The sequence below is a fragment of the Rutidosis leptorrhynchoides genome, chromosome 6, assembly GCF_046630445.1.
Source record: "Rutidosis leptorrhynchoides isolate AG116_Rl617_1_P2 chromosome 6, CSIRO_AGI_Rlap_v1, whole genome shotgun sequence".
NCBI lineage: Eukaryota > Viridiplantae > Streptophyta > Magnoliopsida > Asterales > Asteraceae > Rutidosis > Rutidosis leptorrhynchoides.
In genome coordinates this window covers 7859110-7879854 of record NC_092338.1, presented here as the reverse complement: position 1 = coordinate 7879854, position 20745 = coordinate 7859110, and the positions used below count along the sequence as shown (strand labels likewise).

At 32.2% G+C, this 20745-nt stretch overlaps 2 protein-coding genes across 4 annotated transcripts; both read right to left on the bottom strand.

The window, feature by feature from the left end:
- Window positions 1-9978: 9978 nt before the first annotated feature.
- Window positions 9979-15353, bottom strand: LOC139853061 (uncharacterized). 3 transcript variants are annotated; one of them, XM_071842427.1, is made up of 3 exons: window positions 14955-15353; window positions 10894-11277; window positions 9979-10223 (listed from the first exon to the last, which is right to left on the bottom strand). In XM_071842427.1, the coding sequence occupies exons 1-2, from the start codon at window positions 15229-15231 to the stop codon at window positions 10895-10897; spliced, it is 660 nt and encodes a 219-aa protein (XP_071698528.1). In that variant the 5' UTR covers window positions 15232-15353; the 3' UTR covers window positions 9979-10223; window position 10894. The 3 variants fall into 3 exon arrangements, with proteins under 3 accessions (XP_071698528.1, XP_071698529.1, XP_071698527.1); XM_071842428.1 differs by lacking the exon at window positions 9979-10223 and adding an exon at window positions 10460-10722; XM_071842426.1 differs by lacking the exon at window positions 9979-10223 and having other exon boundaries at window positions 10741-11277; window positions 14955-15352.
- Window positions 15354-16578: 1225 nt separating this feature from the next.
- LOC139853406 (uncharacterized) lies at window positions 16579-17187 on the bottom strand. Its single transcript, XM_071842801.1, has one exon. It carries the CDS (start codon window positions 17185-17187, stop codon window positions 16579-16581), a length of 609 nt encoding a protein of 202 aa, XP_071698902.1.
- Window positions 17188-20745: the final 3558 nt, after the last annotated feature.

The window sequence follows — 20745 nt, the reverse complement described above, 5'->3', positions numbered from 1 at the left end:
TCACCTTAATGACGATGATCATTCGTTTGCTTATGTGGTTGCGTGTGTATATGCGAATGAAAGTTAAAGAAGACACCAGAAAGTTGTTATATTAAACATTATAATAAATTACTAATAATAATATTTATTTATATCCAAATGACTTATGACTAAGATTATCAGAAAAGAAATATTATAAATGAAAGAAGAAAACGTTCAGGTCCTAAAATTCGTTTTTAACTAATAAACAATGAATATAGAATTGTACAGTTGGCGATATGTATTAACATTAACAATATTTAATATAATATTCAGCAAATCTGCTTGTAACTTTTAAATACTTAAATTAAATGGATTTATTTATTTATTTGCCGGTGGAATGAAGATACGACCCTCTATTTTCGAGTTGACGAGCGACTGTTTACATTACACGTTTTCGTACCTCACATACCCAAGGTTGGTTTTTAATCTTGCTAAGTTGTTTTTAGGGTTAATGAACAAAATATTTGAACAGAATCAAACTTTCTGTGTTAGTTGTGGTGAAAACATATGTGTAATTTACTCTACAACGGTGGTTGTGCAACCATACCCAATTATTGGTTACCTTCTTTTAAATAATCATATACGTAGTAGCTTTTACATAAAGATACTAAATTCAATGTAAGAAGTTTACTAACCATGGTCTGTTTAACCACTTAATCTACTAATTATCAAGTTCAAAGTGTGTTGTCACAAGTGTCATTATGTTTTTATATATTTAGTTAATTTCTTGTTTTCAACAAAATATTCTCGATAAATATACACCAAAATTTGCATAAGTTGTTTGATTTTTATGACTAATATGTGGACGACATCCTCAAATAATGGCGAATGGATACAATACATAGATATCTTGTGTTTTCGTGTAATAGATAATTTAGTATTTGACAGTTGATAAACGTACAAAGATGAGGTTGTCAGGTCAGTTTTACCCTTCTTCTTTTGTAGCTCCATGGGTTGTTAAGTTGGTTTTGTCATCGTAATTTCATGTGTTATTATTTCGGGTTAATTTGTCGTGTGTGTTGTTAGAGTTACATTCATGTCGTGTGGGGTACATTGTTGTGTTGTTAGGTCGCTATTCCTGAGTTATGTTCGTGTATTGCCTAGTTTCTCGCTACATTTTAATATATAAAATTGCTTGCCATCCAAAAAAAAATAATAAGAACAAACTCACTTCAATAAAAAATACACAACACGAGTCTAGTTTACCATCAATCCTTTGCTAAGAAACTATAACTATGATATGTTACACTATACAACTAACAATACATGTGTAACATCATGCTTTCTTGACCTTTTTACCTAGGAAACTTGTATGTATCACACGGTTAGCTTTTGCATCATCTCCTTTTAACGATTTTTTGGCACCACAAAATAATAACTTCAAAAAATACATGATAAACAAATGTATCGCGATGGGGAAATGATATACTAGCTTTTGGTTGGACGCACCAAGTTTTTTCGACCTAGACCTAGACCTGTATTTGGAGCGTTTCCGAACTAAATTTGGTGATTGTTTGCGTTTCAAAAGCTTAGGTTTAAAGAACGGGTTTCCCCAATTTACGTCACTAACAAGAACTGGGGCTCGAAAATGACTGTCGGCATGAACAGGAAACAGGGCCATGGTTGAGTTTTGGGCCGGGGACCGATCGTGAAAGCAACGATTCGGGGTTGGTTGTTGAGAATGGGTGAGCTGAAATTGGGAGCACAGGAAAAAGGGTACAAGTAACAGTAGTGAAGTTGGTGCCATTAAGTGGTGATGTTTTGAGTTGCAAAATTTCTAAATCAAGTTGCTCTTTTATACGGTGACAACGAGATTCACGTGTTTGTTTTTTTACATAATTTACATGGGGACCTCAGCCGCAAGAAATTGACAAAATAAAGAATATTGCTAGTAAATATAAATAAATCCCTCACTTGAGTGATGATGATCGTATATTTTTCTAGTGAAACATGTGAATAATATATAGAGAGCCTTCTTAATTTGATTAAAGAGGGTAAACAACCTTAGACTAATTTATGCCTAAATTAATGAATATAAATGTAAGGACTATAGTTAAACATTGATCTAAATCATTCAGTAATTATTTTACGCTTTAGATTTTTTTTTTTTTTTTTTTTTTTTTAACCTGGGTATCTAACATTTTTTAACTGACTAATCCCAGGGCGACTACACGCTTTGCGAGCAGCCCGGAGTCATTGCAGGCGAACTTCCGTGGCCATGAGGGAGAATAACTTTGTGGGTGCAAGGAATCGAACCCTTAACCTCCACATTGGGAGGTCAGGGTCTTACCATGCCACCACCACCGTCATGGTTACGCTTTAGATATTTTATAGTCCTACTACTACTACTATTAATTATCTCATTTTATACATTCACACACAAAAACACATATATTTTACAGAGAATTATTTTATAAAGATAACTAAGAGAGCTCTGTGGTGTTACTATTAAGTCTATAGAAGTCCTCCGAGTTGTCTTCATAAATTAGTTATCTTTAAATTCTTTCATGTCTCTGCATAGTAATATTATAATATATATATATATATATATATATATATATATATATATATATATATATATATATATATATATATATGTTATGAACTTGTCAAAAGTGATGGCTGCCAATTATCATAAGAATCCAAAATTGAATAGTAATTATATGTACTATAAATATGTACCATGTGATATTACATAATATACACTTCTTGAGATATATTTTCCTATGTACTCTCTTTCTCTCTATCTTCTAATAATTATCAATAGTCCACAGTCAAGAACCAGATCACTAAAGGTAGTTATAAGCCTACTGAATTATAACACGTTATCAGCACGAAGTGCTCCGTATAATCAAGGTTTATCTAAGCAAGCACAAGTCACTAATCAAGGTAAGAAATTCTTTAACGATATCTTCTATTATTTATTAGTAAGGTAAATATTATTATCATCATAAGTAAAATTATATTTATGTAATCTAACTTTTATTAACTTCACTAACATTTATATTTATGTTATTTAAGTTATATATGGTCGGTTATACCGCCTGAATTATATTTATGTAATCTAACTTTTATTAACTTCACTAACATTTATATTTATGTTATTTAAGTTATATATGGTCGGTTATATCGCCTGAATTATATTTCTGTAATCTAACTCTTAATTTCACTAACATTTATATTTATGTTATCTAATATTTATGATTACTTATGCAATTAATCATTATTTATTTCATGCATACTAATATTTATTCTTAAAATTTATTATTTATGCTATCGATTGTAATCAGTAGGTACACCATTCTTTAATAAGAATTTACTCCTTCTTTCTAAAAAAAAAAAAATTAACAAAATGATGAACATATGATCAAACCGAAAAAAAAAAAAAAATTGCGAATTATAGATAAAGGAGCAAAAAAGATTGTTTATTGGCTATACAAAATTCTCAACTTGGTGCTTCTTTAAGAATAATATGAAGTATGTATGATAAAGTTGTTTCATCTTCAACTTAGGTAAAGGTAAAGGTAAAGGTAAAGGTAAAGGTAAAGGTAGAAGGTTTTTCCTGTTCGGGCTACCCGGGAGGGCGAGTAATCCGATCCCATACTCTAATGTACGCAGCCCAGCAGGATTACTCTCTGGCTGTTTTCAACCCATCCCTGGCCACCACTAAATATTCGCCCTAGACGAGATTCGAACCTGAGACCTCTTCAACTTAGTACTATTAAAACAATCATTGAAGGGAATAAAGCAAGAATGAATTATTGCTAATGTAATGACTATATATATATATATATATATATATATATATATATATATATATATATATATATATATATATATATATATATATAAAAGTCGTTTTCCGCTTTACATCAAATACAAAAAGGGAGACAACTAGGAATTATTTGTCGTTTAAAAAACTTTTTTCCATGGTCAAAAATGGTAGGTGGTGGCCCAAAGGTGATATAATCTAAATTCATTTCTATTTTGACCCACTCATATTTTTTTTTACTTTTTTACTTTTTTACTGATACATTTTGTTTTCATGTTTGAAAACAAGCATCATGGGACACCCCTTTACAACATCAATCAATCATTTTACACCTTCCTAATCCATGAGCCAATCACAATTGAACATCATGATCCCATGATCATCATGATCCCATGATCATCATGATTCGATTTTCAGATTCAAAAGCCTAAAATCAAAGAGCTAAATAATTCATTATTTATCTATATTTTAGAAGAAATGAGAGCCCCTCCTTTGCCTAAATAAAGTTTCACCCAGAAGATAATTAACGGGTTTTGTTGTTGTAAATACATACGCTACTCAAATAAAGCTCCACCTCTACATATAAATATATAATTAACTTGTTTTACTGTTGTAAAAAAAATAAAGAATAGCGGTATGAGAGGAACCCTTCAATATAATTTTTTAAAATAATACTAACAAGCATGTACATTATTCAATATAATTTGTACATTCTTTGATGAAACATAGAACTGCACGAATACTGGATAAGTAGTTCAAATATTTTAATTAATTCTTTAATTTTTAAGTCATGAGAATCTATACAGTATCGTAATATTTGCATATTAAACATCATGCTGTAAAAAAATCGCAGAGCGCAGCGAAGCGCACCTCCTATTTCTAGTTATATATATACACACACACATATATTCCTTCCATTCCAAGAATAATATAATAATAATAATAAGACAAAATTACATGGATCGTCCATGTATCTGCTGTTACATTTAAAAAAATTTTGATCAGTGTAAACTAAGTACATCAATGCACCTGTTTCAAAGTTTAAAAATATTTTTTTTTGTGCACATGGTTTAAGAGGGCTGTCCAAATAAATAAATAAAAAATCCCAAAATAAAATATTGATAAAACTTGAAACACATAAATCCATTTAACCATACATTTTTCAACAATAAGAAAACACATGAGCAAAGTATTGTTGCTTCGTGTGTGTGTTGATCGATCCCTCTTCGCAGCAGCCTTTGTCCTCATAATAGACTTCGTATCATTGATTAAAGTTAGAACCACAAGTCCTTGATTAATTCCACTCTCAATTTCTTTGCATATAATATAGCGTAAAGTGTAAAGACCTATGTATTGTAGATAATGGTAGCATACACACTATAATCAAATATAAGAAATATTTCATTGATTTAAATCAAATGAATGAATCATAAATACTATATCAGGTCTTGCAAACTTGATATAAGGAACGAAAAAGGCAAAAATTCATATTATCATATGGTACGAATTTTCTGATAAACAATGCTTTGTTTTCTCCCAAATCAAAGAGAAATTTGTTAAGTTTCTCTGATATATATCATAATGGATATGATTATCAGTCAATGATATCCGGAAATGAGAAATACCTATGTAGCACCGAAAAATGTATATGATGAAAAGCACAGCGCATATGATTAAAAGCGCAACGCATATGATTAAAAGCGCATATGATGAAAAGTGCATATAATGAAAAGCACAACGCATATGATTAAAAGCACAGCGCATATGATTAAAAGCGCAACGCATATGATTAAAAGCGCATATGATGAAAAGTGCATATAATGAAAAGCACAACGTATATGATTAAAAGCACAGCGCATATGATTAAAAGCGCATATGATGAAAAGTGCATATGATAAAAAGCGCAGCGCATACGATTAAAAGCGCATATGGTGAAAAGAATATATGATGAAAAGCGCATATGGTGATTAATAAAAAAAAACACATATGGTGATTAATGAAAAGCACATATGGTGATTAATGAAAAGAATATTGAGAAATAATCACCAATATTTCTTGAAAGAATTAAAGGTTATATATATATATGGACCAATTCATCCATCATATGGACCATTTTGATATTTCATGGTTCTAATAGAAGCATCTAGCGGATGGTCTCATGTTTGTGTATTATCAAGCCGCAATATGGCATTGCAAAGTTTCTTGCACAAATTATTAAATTGAGAACACATTATTCTGATTGCACCATTAAAAGGATGAGACTTGATAATGCTGGTGAGTTAACATCTCAAGCATTTAATGATTCTTATATGTCTACAGGGATTGTTGTTGAACATCCAGTTGCTCATGTGCATACACAAAATTGGTTTAGCTGAATCAATAGATAAACGCTTGTAGCTAAGAACTAGACAATTGGTAATGAGTACAAAACTCTCAATATTTATATGGGGACATGTAAATTTACATGCGACATTAATTCGCATTAAACCAAGTGCAAGTCATAAATATTCTCCATTACCAACTTGATTTTGGCCAAGAGCCAAATATTTCCCGCCTTAGAACACTTGATTGTGCAGTGCGTGTTCTGGTTGCACAACCACAACACACTAAAATGGATCCTCAAAGGAGGATGGGGATATATATATTTAATATGAAACATCTTCAATTATAAGATATATTGAACTCATGACGGGTGATGTTTTTACGACACATTTTGTTGATTGTCATTATAATGAAAAATTTGTTCCCTAGATTAGGGGAAGAAATGCAAAATAAAGAAAAAGATGTTTCATGGTGTGAACATAAATTAATGTATCTTGATCATCGCACAAAAGAATGCGAAAAGAAAGTTCAACAATAATGCATATGCAAGAACTTGCAAATCGATTACTTAATGCATTATAGATACAAAAAGAGTGACTAAATCATATATAATAACAGGAAATACTTCAGCTTGAATTGAAATTCAAAAAGTTGGAAATAATGTCACTCATGAGTCTTTGCCATGTCTGAAACGTGGGAGACCAATTGGTTCCAAAGATAAAAATCCTCGAAAAGAAAATCAGCTGATAATGAGGTAAAAGAAAGTGTTCAAGAAGAACCACAAATTAATATTCCTTCTGCAGAGGATATTGATAAATATAAATACATAAATTGCAATAAATTATGCATTAATATGGAACCGAAATGAAATGACAAAATATTGATAAGAATTTTTCATATAATCTTACAATGACATCATGAATAAAGATGATGATCTAGAACCAAAATATGTCATTGCATGTCAAAATAGACATGGTTGGACTCAATGGATAGGAGCAATACGAGCTGAATAAGAATCACTGAATAAAGAAAAGTTTTCGGATCAATCGTTATCACTTTTAAAGATGTGAAACGTATGAGATAAAAAATGAATTTTTATCCGAAAAAGAAATGAGAAAAAAATGAGGTTACAAGATAAAGCTAGACTTGTAACTCAAGATTTCTCTCAAAGACCATGAATGGATTATGAGGAAAACTTATTCTCCTGTTATGGATGCAATTACTTTTAGATACTTAACAGCCTAACAGTTTTTAAAAATTTAGAAATGCATCTCATAGATGTTATTACTACTTATTTAAATGAAGCACTTGATAGTGATATATACATGAATATCCATGAAGGGTTTAAGGTATCAGAAGTATCAAATGCAAAACACAAAGAAATGTACTCAATTAAACTACAAAGGTCTTTATATGGGTTGAAACAATCGCATAGCATATGGTATACCCGATTAAGTGATTACTTGATAAGAAAAAGGGTATACAAATAATCTCATTTGCACATGTGTTCTTATTAAGAAAACAATGTCCGGATATGTGATTGTAAGTTGTTTATGTCAATGATCATAACATCATATGAACAACTAAAGAGATCAGTATTGACTTGGATTGCAAATTGAGCACATGCCTAATGGTTTACTTGTACATCAAACAACTTATACCGAAAAGATTTTAAAACATTTTTAAATACAAAACCATTGGTTGATATATCACTCAATATTGACACTGATCCATTTCATCTCCGTGAAGATTATAAAGATCTTTACGGATCAGAAGTTCCATATTTTAGTGCAATTGGGGTTATTATTATGTATTTTACAAAATGTACAAGACCTGACATTTCTTTTGCAGTTAATTTGTTGACAAGGTTTAACTCAACTCATACAAAAAGACATTAAAATGGGATCAAGCAGATATTTTGATACCCTTGAGGAATTACTGATTTAAAATTATTTTATTCTAACGCTTCAAAACAAGATTTGGTTGATTATGTATATGCAGGTCATTCATCAAATCCTCATAAAGATAAATCTCAAACTCGATATGTATTCCTAAATAGAGGTACCACACAATCATGGCATTCTTAAAACAAACATTTGTTGCAACATCATCAAATCATGACGAAGTGATTGCATTATATGAAACTACTCGAAAATGTGTTTGATTGAGATCAATGAAACAAATCATTATTGATTCTTGTGGACTAGAACGCTATAAAAGACCAACAACTATCTTCACCAACAACTATGAAGATAATGCAGCTTGCATAATACAAATGAAAGAAGAGTATCAAAAGTGACAGAACAAAATATAAATGCTGACGAGGTGCCAAAGCCATAGACGGTCTTAACGGTCATAAGTTTGATGGAAAAGAATGGTATGTTGGTAAGGCTCAGAAAAGACTAAAAGGGAATAGGAATTGAAACAAAGGTTTGAGCAAACCATGAAGGAGACTGTAGACAAATCACATGGGCTAAACTTGTACATAAAAGATTTAGATGATACAGTTTCAGATGAAAACCTCAGATTCTTCTCATATACTCAAGATTTTGTAAAAGACAACCAGATTAAAATGAGATACGTTCAATCAACAACTCTGCTGATCTTTATACCAAAGCACTGTCAATCGCTGTTTTCAAAACATACGTTCACAATATTGGCATAAGGCAAGTTCAAAAGATGTGACGACTCAGCGATGTCTACTTGAGGGGGAGTCAACTCTATGCTGCACTCTTTTTCCCTTAGCTAAAGTTTTATCCCACTGGGTTTTCTTTAGCAAGGTTTTTAACGAGGCAGTACTAGTTGATCTCTAATGAAAATAAATTGTCATCCAAGGGGGAGTATTATGAACTTGTCAAAAGTGATGGCTGCCAATTATCATAAGAATCCAAAATTGAATAGTAATTATATGTACTATAAATATGTACCATGTGATATTACATAATATACACTTCTTGAGATATATTTTCCTATGTACTCTCTTTCTCTCTATCTTCTAATAATTATCAATAGTCCACAGTCAAGAACCAGATCACTAAAGGTAGTTATAAGCCTACTGAATTATAACAATATATATATATATATATATATATATATATATATATATATATATATATATATATATATATACTCCGTATATATTTATTCGTAAAATCGAGACATATAAAAGGGTCCAAGATAGCACATGAGATACCAACTACACAAAGTAAAGTGGAAGCAATATAATATGGGGATGTCTATAGCTTGTTTTTGGAGATCAAAGAAATAAATGCAATATCTTAGGAACTCTCACGTCTATGGAGTATATTGTGGTTAGTTTCCTGATGAAATTGACGGCACGAGTTTTGAATGGGTTCGGGTTAGCTGCAATGATGTCGTTCAAGCTTAATTTGTTCTGAAAGTCCATCAAAGCAATTCCTTACAATGAAACAAATGAACATTACATGAATGAATGCCTAGTCCAAAGATTGCATAAATTAATATTAAAATTAATAGATCACACGGAAAAAAGAAATGATTTCACAATTTGACAGCTAAAAATACTTGGGTGATGTTTGCTTTTAAGATGTTTGTGTCTGAAGATAAGCGGACTATGTCTGTAAAGAAGATTTGATCTAAATGTACGTATGTATGAAAGTTAAGATGTTTGTTTTATATATGCAAAATAATTTAATCATATCTGCAACACTTGGAAACATATTTATAACTTTGCGAGTTTGCGGACGAAATAACACACTATTTTATGTTCATGTCTTCAAAAGAGTCTACAATAAAACGTCAGCCACCAGAACCCAATATAAGACATAATAAGATCTACATACTGAAAAACAAACAATACTATTGGGTGCTCCTTACCAGATGATGAATTATATGTACGTTAAATCACATTAACAACACCGAGTGGAAGCATATACAGATTCTATATTAATTACTACGTAACATTTACCCTAATACACACTATATTTCCAACAAAAGTTTCCTTAAATGATCAAGTAAGCTAACGGTAAATCTAAGACGAAGTGTCTCCCAAGTTACATAACGTCTTGCAAAGTGAAAGGCAAATGGAAGGCAATCAATCTGATGACCCCTATGTTCTTTTCTTCTGTTTCTATTATAGATAGATTGAAATAAGTGATGGCGAAATAGGCCACTTATATAACAAGTTGAAATGAGTGGTAGTTATAAACCTGTTGAGTTATTTTTATTATCGGGGCCAATATGGGTTAGGTAGACCCACAAACACATATTTATAAAACAGATAACTCATGCGAAACTTAAGAAGGGCGTTTCAAATATATGATAACGAAGAGATTATTGTTATAATCATAAAAGTCAAACTTTTTTACTAAAAGGTGACTTATTGTTTACCCATTTGGACCGTTTACTTTTAGTCCAAATTTATTGTTGATTGATAGTTTAGGATGATAAAGACTACGAAATACAGAGAAATGCCCCACAACCAAAGAAGCAAACTGATGGTAAACCTTCAAATAAGCTCTAAGTTACTGCTACGGTTATTAACAATCCAACGTATTAGAGACCCGTGATTCTATTTCTGAAACAATGGTATTGCTTCTATGGTGAGACAAATGTGGAATAAGATGAAACTGTAAATACGAAAGAGAGAAAATACACGTAACTATACTTCTTAAAGAGGCAGGACACAAATTTTAACAAAAACTCGGCAAACGTCCATAAAGTGAAGATGCCAAATATTAAGAATCACATATGGTCTATAGTAACACGTTAATATTTCCTTAACGTAAACAGAATGGTACCTCACATATTCTTCTTTCCATTCGAATGAGACACACTTTCATCAATGGAGCGTAGCTGATCCCTAAGATTTTGGTTCTCTGCAAGCAAACGGTCATATTCAAGAAGAAAACCTTCTGATTGATTTTTCAGGGCAACAGAATTGGCTTCTGCTGATTTAATCTCTTTCTCCTTTGTTGCGTATTCGGATTCCATATTTTTTATCTGTGCTTTCAATTTAGACATTTCATCATTCAGAAGTTTAACATCATCTGCACCTTTGTTCTTGGTTTCTTCAGCAGCTCGGTTTTGTTTCTTTGCAGTTTCCATGGTCTTTCTTAGTATACGAAGTTCTCTTATGTAATGATGTAGTCTATCTATCATTAATGACAAGAAAAGCGAGAATCCTGCATCAATTAACAAGATTATTATTCAGCCGAAATCAACGGTCCACCAGAAGCCTCTATGTCATCATCTTAAAAAAAATGTCCCACACGAATTATAACATGGTGATCAAAATTCATAATATTGAGAAATGCACAGCATAACTAAGCAGTTGTCATTATTATTATAGAGTAAATAAGTTTACATTTTTCAAACTATAAAGTAGAAACAAATAAGAAACACAAGAAATCTTCTATTGCAGATATGTATCGGCATTTTTTACGCACATTTGAAACAAATAAGCTCCAAGTTTTCAGGGATATCATCTATCTATATCGTGATACAACAAAAAGATTGGATCTCACATTCGGTATTTTCATTCAAATGGGCCCCAATCTAAATGAGGGGGTTACTTCTATAAAGAAATATCCAGTAGAAGAAATATTCATAAATTAATAAGCAAAAATCTAAAGAATGATTATCTGCTAACCCACTGAAAATTTAAGAAACTAACTAGTGACGTGCCTCCCGTCACGTACGTAATTATTTTCACAAAAACCTTATAGAAATTAATCAATTATTGTACAAGTATATAGTTGATGATGGAAGGTTTTTGAATGTGCTTGGCATTGGTTTGGAATAAACACTACGGAAGTGTACTTCCATCACGGCGTAAGGTGGGCAGATGATTAAAACGACTTGGTCTCAAAAATCCTTAATTGTTCGCGTGTCAACATGCTATTAGTGGCGAACGTGGGTGATGACTGTACATAGTAACTGCCGATCTTCTAGAAGATTGACTCTTATTCAATTTACTCTCCATCTTCACCTACAAATAATCCTTGATGGTAAGGGTTAAACACATCTACATCGCCCCAGAATTCTCAATCACTCACACACTGCAAACCACTCGCACTCTGCAAATTCAGCAATTCTCAAAACACTTGATAGCTTTAACCACCCTTTTCGAAATCAACATTTCATATAGGGTTAATCACAGTTCCCGACCAAAGTGTTAAAGTTATTTCACCCCACATTGCACTCGAGTTATTTTGGCTCGATCATTTGGCGCCATCCGCGTGATTACTCTGTTTCAAACAACCAAAAAATCGCAGAAATCTCGAACACCACCACGCCACCTCTTGCTACCACTGTTGAATACAACCTACTTGATCCTGACATGAATCTCACTAACAGTGGTCCTACTCCATTCCACTCCCCCTCGAGGTGCTTTTCATGATCGCATGCAAGGTGAAAGGCTGAATTTTGAAGATGGCTCTACAGGATCCAAGGCACCTTGAAGCAATGGAACTACTAGAGGCGCAACAGGGTCAAGTTCAAGCCCCCTGGCTGAGAGCCAGATGGATCGACGAAAACTCCACTGAAACTAATTTCACCTGCTGAAGGTCATCAGAAGTTAGAGGATTGGGGGTACGCAGATACTATGTTCCCTAACCTTCGAGCTACGTTGCAGCAATAAGCTTCGGTGTAGACTACTCCAACGGCTTATTCTATTGTCATGACTACCGGTACCAGATCTTCCGGGAGTTCCGTATCCACAAGTGCAAATGCAGATGCCCGAAAGCTGTTGATTGATCTCCCTGTTCAGGACGCGCCCGCGTCGATGGCTGCCACGGTAGTTCAGCCGGTGGTTGTGGAATCTATATTGGACAATTGGTATGCGACTATGGCGGGCAACAATGCTAAAAAAACCTTTTGAACTATCAGCTACCATGGAGAAATTTGCTAGAGACATAGCTCTTCACCCGCTACCTGTCGTCTTGGTAACGCCGCTAACTCTCGGTGTGTGCGACGGAACCACAGACCCGGATGACTTCATGCAACAATTTGAACATGTCGTCAAAACTAAACATTGAGATAGCGCTACCGAGTGTCACATGTTTCCATGGCAACTCCAAGCTCTCGCAAGGGAATGGTTCGCCAAATTGCCTCCGAGCATCACTAGCTTCTCGAACTTGCGGACTAAGTTTCTGCAACAGTATCATAACTTCCGCCATCATGAATTGACACACTTGGACGCCCACTCCATCAAACGGAAATCACGCGAAACAATTCTAGTTTCATCACGTGTTTCACATCTAAGTGTCAAAAGATACCGAACCTACCTGAAACGCAGCTCATTTCAGCTTCCATTGTGAGAAGATGTCTACCGTTGGTTCAAAGAATGAGAAGAAAACTACACAAGACCTTCGCGGATGCGGTTAGCATGGTCCGTGACTACATTCGGTCGGAAGAGTGAGTACGTTGATGCTGCCGTAACTCCGACAAAAGGAAAGGACCGCTCCGATCGGGATGACAAGGGCAACGGGCAAGGAAATTCTTCTGGACAGAACGGAAGGAGACATGGTAACAGTTCTCAGGGCGGCTCTCATGGCAAGTTTCAAAACAAATTTGAACACCGCCCCAGTAAGTGCCACGATTTGGATCAAAGCATAGCGTCTGAATACAAAGGAAGAAGCAACGATCAAATCATTGTCAAAGACAACAAAGGAAATACTTGCAACGGAAGCCATCTACAAGACCTTTAAACCACCGCCTCCATTGGAACCACGCTATGCAGTTAACAATAGCAAAAATTGTTTGTTTCATGAAGAAAATGGTCATGATCCTGAGGACTTGAAGACTGCAGGAAATTGAAGAAGATTGTGATAGAAAAATTATAGAGAGAGAGAAGCTAGCGCATTGCATGGTAGAGTGTAGGATGTTGTGTCTGGGTTGCACTTGGTCTCTTTTGGGCTGTGTAGTTGGGTTGCCAGGTTGGTTACTCTCGTCGCCCAATTGGTTGTATTCGTTGTTTTGCTAGCTTCTCTCTAGTGTGTTAATTTTTAATGTATTAGCCTTTAAAAAAAGGTTTATTTCCAGAAAGGCAGGAACAAATCTGGATGTGAAACATAGTTATGCATTGCATGATATAGAAACTGTTCATACAGCAACTTCACAAACTATTCAAGTCCACTAGTAATATATACGGACCGTTCACCCTTCTAAAAGTTCATCCTTATAAGCGATTATGTTTTTTATGATACCAAGACTAATCATCAAAGCCGATATTATGAAACAAGACTGAAAACAGAGACTGATAATAATAGTGTTTGGATGTGTGGCAGACTATCACAACTTGTTTTTTTTTTTTTTTTTTTTTGGTAAGCAAGGAAACCCTCCTATGAACGAGCACATTGGCTCCCCCATTGAAGATAAAACCTCGGGTAATCAAGCCCCCCGAGCACGAGACCTGGTACCGGGTGAATTGCGCATTATGCGCACCCTCTTGTCACACTCCCTTTTTGAACAATTTGGCATAGCCAAGGATTGAACCCGGGTGGTGTGCTTCATTGGGTAACTCGGTGGCCACCAGGTGGTTAACTATCACAACTTGTTTCACATATATGAAATCAACCATAATATAGTGACTAACATTAATATTAAACAGCATATAATCACTTTATTTAAATACCTTTTTCTACAATGATTTGGAATGGTATTAAATGTAGTAATATTGTGATAAACTAAAACACAATCACATACAGATGCTTTCAATAATAACAATAACAAACCCTAATTTAAAATTCAGTAAAATTAAACCAAACAAATTCCACAAACAACAAACAATATGTTAAAATCAATTACAAGCACAACAACAGGATTACCAAAACACTGGAGTATTAAATCACGAAATTACCCATGAGAGAAGCTTCAAGCATATGGTAAGCGAGTATGATTTGATCGGTGGGGTTGGTGACGTCAGCAGGCCGGCTTTGAATTTCGGTTACACTGTAAACATTGTACATCATGATTACAAACACGGTGGCTCCGACGGATTTAACAACCAATGGTGCCCTGCCACGTTTCGCACGATCTAGCCCTAATATTAAAAGCTTACGGAGTGGGGTTTTGAATAGAAGTAATAGAATCGTAATCATTTCGATGAATAAAACCGCGAAGAAAAGGTAGATCATGTTTATTGATTTATTTCAAAAATTACTGAATATCAGTCGATTAATTGATTTACGAAGAGTATATGTATGTTTTTTGATTTTAGGTTATTGACGACGTTGCTAACGAAACAAAAGGGGCATTTTATTGACTATTTTGATTTGACTCATGGGCTCACGACTATTCATGATTTTATAGTGACGTTTGGCAACATGCATAACTCCATCCACAACCAACCAAATACTATCGATATACCTCACAGGGTGCCCGTGTCCGTGTCCATTTTTCAGTGTCAATTTCAGTGTTCATTTTTGACATTGAAATTGACTACCAATGTGTAAGATGGAGGTGTCCACAGTATCCATTTCAGTGTCCATTTTTTATTTTTTATTTTTTAAATTGATTTTTAAATTTTGTATTTAACTAATTACTATTACTAATATAACTAATAACTAATAGACAAAATGTGTCTTATTAGTTATGAAAAGTAATATTTAATCTTTCATTTTTCACACACCTACCCCTAACTTTTATTAAAATACAAATCGAACCCCATAGTACTATTTAATATTTTATTTTTCACACACTCAACCCCTAACTTTCATTAAAATACAAATCGAACCCCCCCATTTTATACCTATATTCTAAAATATTATTTATCCCATCACTAACACTAAAAATATTGAATAATAACACTCACCACGCTACTACTGTGCTATTTTTTTTTCTCAAACGATAAAAAAGCAACTTTCATAAAAAAAAAACAACCCTTCAATGCTACCAAAAGATGTCGAAAAATATTATTTTTACAAAACAGATCAACTAACTTTTTAAAAAAAAAAAAACTCGAACGCTAAAAAAAGCAACTTTCACAAAGGAACAACCCTTCAATATGAGATGTCGAATATTTTTTTATTTTTTTTACAAAATAGAACAACACTTTTTTTTTAACTCGCATTTAAAACGGAGCCCCCGGCGCGAAGCGAGGGCTCCACAACTAGTTTAATATAAAAACAAAATAATTAATTAAAATTCATAAAATAAACTATTACATTTATTAAAATTCATAAAATAAACCATTACAATTATTAAAATTCATAAAATAAACTAATACGTAATAAAATTCATAAGTCGTCTCGAAGATCCCACAAATGTTCAACCAAATCAGATCGTATGCCTGCATGCACTTCTCTATCACGTAACTCCCTTGTTCTTCTTGCACAAGCGTCGCACCTATCGATCCAAGTACATTGTATATGTTGAACGGGCTCAACTACCCAATCATCCTCAGCAAGGTTGTATCCATTGTCTTCGATAATGATGTTGTGTATCACAATGCACGTGTACATTTGTTGTCTCATTATATTCACCTAGTAAGCCCGTGCGGGTTGCTGAAGAATATGCCAACGACCTTGTAGGATCCCAAACGTTCTTTCAACATCTTTGCGAGCGCTCGCTTGTTTCTTTGTAAAGTAAGTACGTTTTTCGTCAACGGCACTTGAAAATCCCTTAACAAACGCCGCCGCCCATGTTGGGTAAATACCGTCAGCTAAATAATACCCTCTTCTGTAATGAACCCCGTTTATTTGATAAGGAACGTCGGGCATTTCCTCATTTAGCATTGAGTTGAACAAGTCACTAGTGTTTAGCACATTAATATCGTTGTTTGAACCCGCTACACCAAAATACGCATGCCAAATCCAATTATCATACGAGGCGACCACTTCAAGCATAATAGTTGGGTGACTGTGATCGCCTTGCATAAACTGTCCTCTCCACGCAACCGGACATTTTGCCCATGCCCAGTGCATACAATCTATACTACCCAACATGCCTGGAAAACCATGAATCCTTTCATGACCTTCATACAAACGGTGAATGTCGTGCAAAGTAGGCTCTCTTAGGTACACGTTAGCATACAAATCAATAATGCACCTACAAAAGTTGTGTAGAGATTCCCGACCAACTCGTTCAGACATTTGAAGATACTCATCAAACACATCCGGTGTATAACCGTATGCTAGCTGACGTAGCGCGGCTGTTGTAACGACCCGACTTTTTCGACTTATATTTTTGTGCTCTATACTTTCACGAATTTGCGTATATGTGCGTACTGAGCTAGTTTATGCTCTGGGATCTTTATTCAGGATTAATTACTTTCGTTAATATCTTACAACGTACAATTAAGTGTTTAATCACTTACCTTGATCCTCGAATGCATTTATGACCGTTAGTGTCACTTGACGTTTAAAACGAGCTATGTACTTTGTACACGTTAAACTTTTGTCATAATTGAAATATTATGACTACGTAATACTAATTGTTATTTTCTAATGACAATTACTTGGCTTATTGGTTGCTTAATTACGCTTAGTAATTTACTAATGCACACTAGTTAGTCTTAATGGACTTTTTACCTTAATGGACTTAGCCCACCCTACTCTAGCTAATGGACTTTTAAGTTAGCCCAATTTTAATGGAATTATGACCCATTAAAATGTAAGACAAAAACCCATTTAGGTGAGCCAACATACTAGCATTTTTGTTAACCATTACTACACATGTTGCATGGGATCCCAACAACAAGCACCACCTTTAGACCACCACCATGCAAAAAGCAAAAAGTTGTCCCCATTGTCCTCCCTTAGCCTACGGTTTTGGAGACACAAAGCACCACCTCCACCACTATAAATACAAGCCTTATTCTTTGTGACGACCCGAAAACTTCCGACCAAATATAAACCAAACTCTCGATACGATTTAATATTTTTGATACGATAAGCAAAGGCTGTAAGGTTGAGTCTCAAAATTTTTGAACTGTTTCATATATTCAATCACCCTTTGACTATACCCGACGATTCATGAACAATTGTTGTAAATAAATATGTATATACATAAATGTAAGTATATAGATATTAATTTGAAATTATAAAATATAAGTTAAGCATTTGAATTAAATATGTAAAATAAAGTACAAAATAATTAAGCGTAATTTAAAATGAAGCTATATATTTATTCTATGTATAATTAATATTATATGTATTTTGTAATTTATAGATAATAGATATTTAATAAAAGTCATTGTATAATATATGATATTACATAATTAATAATATATAATACAAGTTAAAATATGGTTATTAACATTAATGTTAATATCAATATTATTAATATTATCATAAATATGAAATTTGATACAATTGATTTATTATACAATTGTTATTACTATTAGTAATATTATTATTATTCATATTATTATGATTAGGGGTAATATTACAAATTTAGTTATTATTAATGATTATTTATCAATATTATTATTATAGCATTTATTACTAGAAAATTCATACAATCTCTTATTATTATCAGTAATATTATTATTACCATTTAATAGTTAATATCATTATCAATTTTATTATTATTATTATTATTATTATTATTATTATTATTATTATTATTATTATTATTATTTGTATTATTATTATTGTTGTATTTAAGATTTATCTTTAGAAATAAATTTAAAAGATATACAAATGTGGATATAAAAAATAAAAATAAAATGATATAGATATATACAGAGATATATATGTACGCTGTATATAGTGATATATATTAGGAAATTAATATAAATATTATAAAGGTAATTGTTATTAGTATTATTAAACACCGTTATTATTAATTTCTTGTTAAATTCCTGTAATTACAAAATCAGTTAAACAAATCGCTATCCATTCTGTATAAATTGTCGACCTAATTGGAATCTATATCCCAGATAAGATTAAAATTTGTTAGCCATCCAAATTAAAGGTTGTACGAATCTACTTTTCTTTTTTTATTATTTATTTTATTTTTATTTTACCTGAGTAAAATCTGTCGAGTAATCTGCTATAAAATAAATAATTCACTCATGATATTAGACAGATACCATTCAACTACTTCACCATTATTATCAATTATCAATCAAAACTGTTTGGGTCGATTGAATTTTAAACAGAAAAAGCAAGAACTCAACTAGTCCTCTGTTCTTGCCTCATTTAAATCAAAAACTCGAATTCGATTCTATTTCAAAAAGTATTAATGTAGTTTTGTTAGGATTACTCTAAACAATATTTCTAGAAAGTATAAAGTTCCAATTCCTCATATTAATCGAGAATTTTGGAGTCAAAGTTTGGGTTTTAAAAGTCAAACGTTTTGTTCATTGAAGAATTCGAGCTTGTTTTGATATTTCAGATTCAATTGATAATGTGAAAAGTTTAAAGAGACAATTTACTACCAAATTCATTTTGTAACTACAACCTAAAACTGTATAGAATTCAAAAACCGATTTGAAGTTCATCATGAACTACAACAGACAGTTTTCTTTTATTTTTATTATTTTTTTTATCTTTTTGTTTGTTTGATTGAATAAATGAAACCTGTGTAGATCGATTATACTTAGTTGAAAATCCTAAGATCAAAACTATAACGTGTTATTGTTAATTGGTACTCTGGTTGAATTCGTATTAATGAAGAAGAATGAGAAATGGGAAACAAATAATACGGTTTAAATGATATTGGGTTGAGATTATATCAGGAGAAACATAATCGGACCAGTGGTTAAGGGAATTGACGAGTGAGCGGGAGGTCGTGGGTTCGAGCCCGGTTCGGGGCATTCTTTTTAGAACAAGTTTTTTTTAAAGGTAGTTTCCTTATTAAAAATTATTTCTATTAACATTTATATTATTGTGATTATTAATATTATTGTTATTATTAAGTATTATAATTATTATTATTGATAATATTATTAAGTGTTATGAAAAGTATGACCTTTATTATTATTATCACTAATAAGTATTATCAATTAGTATTATTATTATTATTATTATTATTATTATTATTATTATTATTATTATTATTATTATTATTATTATTATTATTATTATTATCATGATTATTAACTAATATGATATAAAAGAAAATATAGATTTAGAACTATTAAGATGAAAGTAAATATGGTTATGATTATGTATTATAATTAAAGATCATGAATAATATAAGAAGAGATAGATTTATGATTAATTAGGATGTGATAAAAGAATATAATGTAAATACATATGATATTGATAAGGATAGATATAAACTTGTTGCGCTCATGAAAACGTTTATGTTATATATAAGAGTAATATGGATGTGATTACGCTTAATGCTATAATTAAGATATTAAGTATTTAAAACAACGTTATTATTATGTGGACATGATAAATATGGATGCTATAAGTAAAAATCATAAAACTTAATCGTTATTATTTTTAAGTATTATTTTTATTATCTTTATTATTATTATTATCATTATTATCATTAGTAGTAAAATTGTTATATTCATAGTTATTATTATTAGTATTACTACCAATAGATATTTTTATATAAAAATACATTATAAGGATATTAATATCACATATCACTATGATTTTATTATTAACAAGATAGTAACTAAGCTATATATAAAATATATCAATTAATAAGTACATATATATTTTATCATATATAAACCCTAATATAAA

Coding starts and splice junctions, on each gene's coding strand:
- LOC139853061 (XM_071842427.1), bottom strand. CDS start 15,231: ATGATCTACCTTTTCTTCGCGGTTTTATTCATCGAAATGATTACGATT. Junction 11,278..14,954: donor GCTTGAAGCTTCTCTCATGG/GTAATTTCGTGA, acceptor TAATTGATGCAG/GATTCTCGCTTTTCTTGTCA.
- LOC139853406 (XM_071842801.1), bottom strand. CDS start 17,187: ATGTCTGAACGAGTTGGTCGGGAATCTCTACACAACTTTTGTAGGTGC.